The 7,901-nt window shown below is 38.1% G+C and overlaps 2 protein-coding genes across 3 annotated transcripts in view; one reads left to right on the top strand and one right to left on the bottom strand.

The window, feature by feature from the left end:
* Nucleotides 1-1,680: 1,680 nt before the first annotated feature.
* Nucleotides 1,681-7,901, bottom strand: part of NSRP1 (nuclear speckle splicing regulatory protein 1) — a 65,573-nt gene continuing 59,352 nt past the window's right edge. For both annotated transcript variants that reach the window (XM_012449292.3, XM_064367656.1), the window contains 2 exons: nt 7,699-7,807; nt 1,681-4,730 (listed from right to left, as the gene is read on the bottom strand). In XM_012449292.3, coding sequence (XP_012304715.2) covers nt 3,671-4,730; nt 7,699-7,807 — 1,169 coding nt within the window. In that variant the 3' untranslated portion in view covers nt 1,681-3,670. The remainder of the gene's footprint in view (nt 4,731-7,698; nt 7,808-7,901) is intronic.
* LOC105715089 (ran-specific GTPase-activating protein-like) lies at nt 2,380-3,093 on the top strand. The gene has a single exon (XM_064367657.1). The coding sequence runs from the start codon at nt 2,504-2,506 to the stop codon at nt 3,071-3,073; it is 570 nt and encodes a 189-aa protein (XP_064223727.1). The 5' UTR covers nt 2,380-2,503; the 3' UTR covers nt 3,074-3,093.

The raw sequence follows: 7,901 nt of genomic DNA, 5'->3' as shown, positions 1-7,901 counted from the left end.
TTTAGTTCCAGTATTTTGGAAAACTGATTGGTTAACTACTAAAGCTGAACATGTGCACAGACTATGAATCAGCAACTCCATTCCTAGGAATTGCCCCACCAAAACATACATCAATGTACTAAAAGATAAGCGCAAGAATGTACCTAGAATATACATTATTACCTAGAAGATAATACTATTCATAACCCCAAAAAGAAATAACCCAATGTCCATCAATGGATGGTAGCAAAGAATGGATTAGTAAAGAATCTAGAAAACAAGCAAAATTGCTCTATGGTGCTAAAAGTCAGGAGTAGGGTGGGGAGACGTTTAAGGGGAGCTTCTATGATACAGGTAATGTCTTTTTAAACCAGGTGTACCGCGTGAATCCATCATGCTGTAAACTCCATGTGCACTTTACATGTTATAATAAAATAGTTTACTAAAAGTGTTCTGATAACTTTTGGCATAGAGCTATCATAAATGGAACCTTCTATCAGACAGGACTTTTTGGGTTGTGATGGCAGAAATCCAATTCAAACTAGCCTACCAGAAAAAGGGAAAAGTATTGGTTTAAATATCTTAAAAAAAAAGAAAATCTACACTAGAGCCAGAGATGCAAAAGCAATCATGTTTTCTTTTCCTTCTGTTTGGCTTTTTTGTGAGTTTTTTTCTGCCAGGCAGCAAGGCACTCTCCCATGAAACTCCAGACTTACCTCATCACCATAATCAGTAATGACAGCAGAAAACATCTGTAAATTCCGATAATAGGACCACATCAGCCTAGCTTGGGTCACATATCCTTCCTGTAGGCTATTCTGCCCCATTTGAACCTGCAGACTACGAGTAGTAAAGGTGTGTTTTCTGAAGGGCAAATCAAGATACTGTTACCAGAAAAGGGGGAATGAACGCCAGAGAGGCAAAATCAACATTCTATTTGGAGGAGACAGAAGAAAACTCTTAATTTGCAGCCTCTCATACTGATTTATGTCAAATTAAGTTGGTTAATAAAAGTAATTTATAGCTTTCCTAAGGATCCAAGCTGCTTTGTAAAAAGATTCTGAGCTCTGGGAGAGGGAAACTGAGTTTATCATCAGATATCTCTGACATCAGTCTCTTCCTCCTAGACTACCTTGCACACTATGATCAAATTAATCTTCCCAATGCATGGCTCTAGTTATAAAACAATCCTAACAAATAAACCATATCCCCACCAAAGTTAAAGATTTTGTCTGTCACTCAAGGTCCTTCCATGATGTCACCCTGTTACCTTTCCAGACTTATGTGATGTTGCTCCCTTTGTGTACACCAAGGCAGTGATTTTGTGAGTTTGTTACTGTCACTGATTGACTTTAGAGTATTAGGATATAACTGACATTTAATGTATCAGTCAGAGATTTGGGCGTTAACTTTCCTGTTATTTTTCCTTTCTGGTTTTAAAGGTACAACAAAATGATTTATGAATGTGAAATCTGACCCTTAATATACAATGTTTTTAATCTAGTCAGCAATCTTATTAAACTAAGTTTATCCTTCTAAAAATAAGAAAATGTGCTAACTCTTTATGATAAAGTACTGTTATAAATAGTACTATCTTAATGGGAAAACCTATTAAGAGAATTATTTTCTCCACAGCATTCATCCTTTTCCCATAAATAAAATATTTACAGTGTATAATTATATCTCCTGAATATCAAAGACTCAGGAGAAAGATACTAGTTTTATTTTTATACACAAGTGGAACTTGTAATAAAGTGCACTATCTTTTTCAGAATACATAAAACAAGACATGTTTAGAAATAGGTCACCTGGATCTTTAGCTATTTCATTTAGGCTAAATGTCTACACATTTTCACCTTTAGCTAAAAGTGATTTACATGCACAACCAATTTACTAACTACAAATTAACTTATACTAAAAGCAAATAGATGAATTGTGACATGAGCGCAATTACTTTTAAATACATTAATAAAATGTATAAGCATATCATTATTTTCATTTAAGCTAAGACAATTCACATTTTACACTTTAATACAAATTTCAGAGCATAAAAGTATATTTTCTATTGTTCCAACGCACATTTTATCTGAAATACAATACTTATAAAACAAACAGCTCCTGCAACAAAGCCAACATTATTAAAAGAGTTAAATAATTTATTTAAAAAATTTTTTTAGAAACAGGGTCCTGCTGTGTTGTCCAGGTTGGAGTGCAGTGGTATGATCATAGCTCACTGTAACATCAAATTCTTAGACTGAAGTGATCCTCCTGCCTCAGTCTCTCAAACACAGCTGGGACTACAGGCATGTACACCATGCCAGGCTTATTTTTTAAATAGAGACAAGGCGTCATTATCTTGCCCAGGCTGGTCCTGAATACCTGGCCTCAAGTGATCCTTCGCCTCAGCCTCTCAAAATGTTGGTATTACAGGCATGAGCTACCACGTCTGGCCAAAATTAATTTTAATGGCAGTAGTGGAGCCAATTTTCCTCATTATGTAACTACAGAGAATTAGTACACTCTTATGGTTCTTGAATACAATAAAGAATGTGGTAAGTCCAACCATGATCCTCAGTTTGAGCCAATAGTTTCTCTTCCTGAGCAAGAAATTAAAATGCTGGAAGATGAAGAGGAACTTTTTAAAATGCTGGCGAAACTGTTCCGGTTTGCCTCAGAGAATGACCTCCCAGAATGGAAGGAGCGAGGCACCGGCGATGTCAAGCTCCTGAAGCACAAGAAGGGGACCATCCGCCTCCTCATGTGGCGGGACAAGACCCTGAAGACCTGTGCCAACCACTATATCACACCGATGATGGAGCTGAAGCCCAGTGTGGGTAGCGACAGTGCCTGGGTCTGGAACACCCATGCTGACTTCGCCGACGAGTGCCCCAAGCCAGAGTTGCTGGCCATCCGCTTCCTGAATGCTGAGAATGCACAGAAATTCAAAACAAAGTTTGAAGAACGAAGGAAAGAGATCAAAGAGAGAGAAAAGAAAGGATCAGGCAAAAATGATCATGCTGAAAAAGTGGCGGAAAAGCTAGAAACTCTCTCGGTAAAGGAGGAGACCAAGGAGGATGCGGAGGAGAAGCAATAAATCGTCTTATTTTATTTCCTTTTCCTCTTTCCTTTCATTTTAAAAAAAATTTACCCTGCCCCTCTTTTTTGGTTTGCTTTTATTCTGTTTCGTTTTCACAAGGGACGTTATATAAAGAAGTGAATTCCACATTCAGGTTGTTTTTTTTCTAAGTTGCCCTATTGAAGATAACTTCAGAAAATCCATTCCCCAGTCATGAAAATGTACTGTGCTAACTTTCTTTTCTATAGTCATCAAAAATAGTGAATAAAAAACATGTTTGGAACCTGGACCAGAAAAAAAAAAAAAAAAGAAAGAACAAGAAAATAAATTTAAAAATGCCTTCCAGGGCCGGGAGTGGTGGCCCACGCCTGTAAATCCCAGCTACTCAGGAGGCTGAGGCAGGATAATTGCCTGAACCCAGGAGGCGGAGGTTGTGGTGAGCCGAGATCACGCCATTGCACTCCAGCCTGGGTAACAAGAGTGAAACTCCGTTTCAAAAAAAAAAAAAAAAGCCCTCCAAACTACTGGTAACACAATCCTTTATGGTTTGACACAGCAGGTTCCAGGAATTAAGAGTTTTCTGTGTTTCCTCAAATCTTTCTCTCGGGGTAGCCATCAATCATCTTCTTTCTCAATATAGGTCTTTGCATTAACCCGTGCCATCTGCCTGGCTAAATACCTGTCTCTAGCTGACATTACAGTTTCTTCGTTGTTCCGCTTTGCAAACTTGCTCACTGCCTCAGGTGGTCTCTCTTGTTCTTTACCCTTCTCTTGCCTTTCCTCTGTGAGTCTGTGTTTTGCTCCCAGTGACAGTTCAGAATTAGAGAGTTTCTCCTGGTTTCTTTCTTTGTCCTTTGCCATGTTTCTCATTTTGTTGGATCTTTCTTGGTCAAGAAATTTATCCTTTGCCCTAGAATTTGGGCTGCTTTCCTTTCTGTCTCGATGTCTTTCTGAAGACTGAACACTTACTTCTCCTTTTTCTCTATCTCTGTATTTATCAATATTTTCATATCTTTCCTTCCTTCCTTTCATATGTTCTTCCTTAGCTTTGGTTTTCTCTTCCTTCTCTCCTTTCTCACGGTGTCGGTTCTGATCATTTTGTTGTCTATCTCTTTCTTGTTCTCTTTGGGAATATCTCTCCCTGTCTTTCTCCCTTTTCCATTCTCTGTCACTTCTTTCTCTTTGGTCCCTCGTCCTTGGTTTATCTTCCTGTTCATGCCTCTTCCAATGGGAATCTCTATGACTGGCATCTCTGTGCCTATGAGAATCTCTTTCTTTCCGGTAATCACGGTCAGTGTAATGGTTCTCCTGGTCTCTGGATTGCTTCTGTTGGTGCTGATCTTCTCTTTTCTCATGTCCTCTCGATGTTCGTGATCCTTTTGTGTGGTGTCTGGCACCATGCCCTCTTTCTTCACTAGGTGACCGAGAGTGGTTTTGATTACTGTGGTGCTTGGAGTCATTCTCAGGGGTCTCTATGACCTTTTTTCTTCTGCAATTCACTGTAGTTTCTTCTTTTTCATCATCCTCGCTGCTCTTAGCATCAAAGTCACTATCTGCATCTGGGTTTTCCTCTACTTTCACATCAGCTTGAAGAATGTATTTCTCTTGTGGTATTCTGTTTTCTGAATTTACTTCATCGGAGTAACCCCTTGATTTCTCTTCCTTTATACCAGATCTTAAGGGAAAAAAAAGGGCAGAAAAAAAGCCACATTATCAGTTGTAATAAGCAGATAAAGGGTTCATATAATTTTTTTCTCAATACTTAAATCAATACACCTATAGTGATACATACTGTCTGATTATACAAATGCAAAAAGGTGCTGATGTTTATGCAAACTAGTATTTTCAAATTCGAACCATTCCAAATATTTTCAATATTTGTAGAAGTGAAAAGAAAAAATTAGCTCTTGTCTGCTAGAACCTATAGGCAAGGGTCTGTACAGGTCTTTACTTTTTTGGTAAGCCTAAAACAAAGAATAATTGGGAAAAGTAAGATATGTTTTGGATCTAAGTTCTATTTTCCCAGCATGAAGGTTAAGTTGTAACTCTTGGATTTTCGTTTCCTTTCTTATTTATTTATTTAGAGACAGGGTCTCACTCTGTCACCCAGGCTGGAGTGCAGCGGCACAATCTTGGTTCACTGCAACCTTTGTCTCCCAGGCTCAAGTAATCCTCCCACTTTAACCTCCCGAGTAGCTGGGATTATAGGCCTGCACCACCACACCTGGCTAACTTCTGTATTTTTAGTAGAGACTGGATTTTGCCATGTTGGCCAGGCTGGTCTCAAACTCTTGACCTCAGGTGATCCACCCACCTCAGCCTCCCAAAGTGCTGGGATTACAGGAGTGAGCCCACACCCGGACTCTTTCTTTTAAAAAAAAATTATAAAAGTAGTCCTAGAAATATATGAAGGTAATTTTTGCATAGCAAAATCGTGGCAAGTATAATCCTAAATATTTACTCTCTCTCATGATGAAAAAGGCACTAGTAAACTGATACACTCCTTGGCACCTATCACAACAAAATCGAAATATATTAATTTGTCCATTAGAATCAACAACACTAAAATTATATTACCTACATGGTTCCATCTGGCAAGTACAGTTAACTTTATTTATACTACTCACACAGTGAGTATAATGTAAATAAGTATCATTCAGTGATTCTTACTAATAACTTTCTAATCACACTAATGGCACAACAACTTCAGTTCTCCAGGAATTACTGGCAGAACTATCTTGGCTAAAGGACCCACTAACAGTTAGGAATTCGATTATTCGACTCTGAGAAGTACAACTACATCAACAACATTAGAGTTTCATGGCAGCCTCATAAACATTCCAGATGAAACTCAAACACTAAGTCATAATGTATTATAGTTTCCATTCAAAACCTGAATCTTCAAATACAGTTTCTTAGGTTCAAACTTCTCACCAATTTTGTAATCAAAACCTAGCAGTGTAGGGAGGGAGTGGGGCATAAACTTAACTTCCTCTCTTCACGTTAATTCTATTTTCCTACCTCTTCCCCTTCCTTAGCAACACAGACTCAGATCTACTCAGAACATTTGTTAAATTTTTTTTGCTTAGGACAAGACTCTTTTACCTTCAGCTACAGACTTATGACATAATCATCTCACCCTTTGCCCTAGAATTTGGGCAAATTCTATAATACCTTATAGAATTTCTTCCTATTCTTCCTATAATACCTTATAGCTTTATTCAAAAATCCTCTAATCATTTACCTTCTAGACCAGCACTAATAGAAATGCCTCAAGAAATAGTAATGTTTATATCTGAGATGTCCAGTATGGCAACCACCAGCCAAATATGGCAACTGAGTATTTGAAATGTGGCCATTGTGATCAAAATTTTTTATTTTATTTACTTTAAACTAATTTAAGTAGCTACACATGACTAGTGGCTACATATTGAACAGTGCGGTTCTAGCCCTTGATATGTAAAGTCTTACATTTTACGAAGGCTGGGTCCTATTTATGAAAATAAACCACTTTCCTTTTTATATACTATCTGAACATGCATATAAGATTTATATTGTAGACACCTAATTCTTTCCAAATTTCTTCTTAATTCTGATAGTAATCATTTTAAGGTACTAGGCATCAATCATTTTAAGGATCATGAGGAATACCTATATTTTTAGTTTTTTAAAAAAAGGTGGCTAGGTGCAGGGGCTCATACCTGTAATCCCAGCACTTTGGGAGGCTGAGGTGGATCACTCAAAACCAGGAGTTCAAGACCAGCCTGGGCAACATGAAACCCCATCTCTACAACAAAAATACAAAAAGAGGCTGGGCAAGGTGGTTCACGTCTGTAATCCCAGCACTGTGGGAGGCAGAGGTGGGCAGATCACCTGAGGTCAGGAATTCATCAGTCTCGCCAACATGGTGAAAGCCCATCTCTACTAAAAATGCAAATATTAGCTGGGTGTAGTGGCACGTGGCTGTAGTCCCAGTTACTCAGAAGGCTGAGGTAGGAGAATCACTTGAACCTGGGAGGCAGAGGTTGCAGTGAGCAAAATCGCCCCATTGCACTCCAGCCTGAGCAACAGAGTTAGGCTCCATCTCGCCAAAACTAAACAAAACAAAAAAAACAAAAAGAAAATTGGCTGGGCGTGGTGGCATGTGCCTGTAGTCCCAGCTACTTGGGAGGCTGAAGTGGGAGGATCACTTGAGCCCATGAAGTAAAGGTTGCAGTGAGCTATGATTGAACCACTATACTCACACCATCCACCAGGCGACAGAGTAAGACTGTGTCAGAAAAAAATACACTTTGATTTTGTTCTCCCTTGAGAAGACCCCTACGTCACTTAAAAATTCAGAAACTTTATACATTAAAAGTCTGTCTTTGGTTTTACAATAATATTAAACTCAATCACTGTGTTTTAATGTAATAATTTCTGTGAACTGCAGAATAAAAATGGTCTTAAACTAAATTTGTAGGTTTTAAAATCAAGAAACTGCAAATTTCTAGCCATTCATTTAATTAGGTAATGCTGGCTGACAACACAATATGCAATGCTGTAATCTTCCATCTTTCAGAGTGTTAAAATGAACCCACAAACAGATTTAACATATTAACAGTATCTTTCTTCAAAATATTTCATATACCACATCTCCTCACCTGGCTTCACGAAAGCTGCATTTAGGTATTTCCTCTTCACCAACTGCTTGATTTAATAGGTGCCTATAAAATCCACTGAGATCTTTCTGCTTAGTTACATCTAAACATGCTGAGAGAGAGAAAGTAAAAATTAGAATATATTTATCAAGCCACAGTGCAGTTTCATTTTATAGATGCAGAGTATATAACATGCAGTGTATAAA

This window comes from Aotus nancymaae, unplaced genomic scaffold, assembly GCF_030222135.1.
Source record: "Aotus nancymaae isolate 86718 unplaced genomic scaffold, 86718_ANA_hifiasm-v0.15.2.pri h1tg000072l, whole genome shotgun sequence".
NCBI classification, from domain to species: Eukaryota; Metazoa; Chordata; class Mammalia; order Primates; family Aotidae; genus Aotus; species Aotus nancymaae.
The sequence above is the reverse complement of the archived record's forward strand: the minus strand, read 5'-3'. Positions and strand labels throughout refer to the sequence as shown.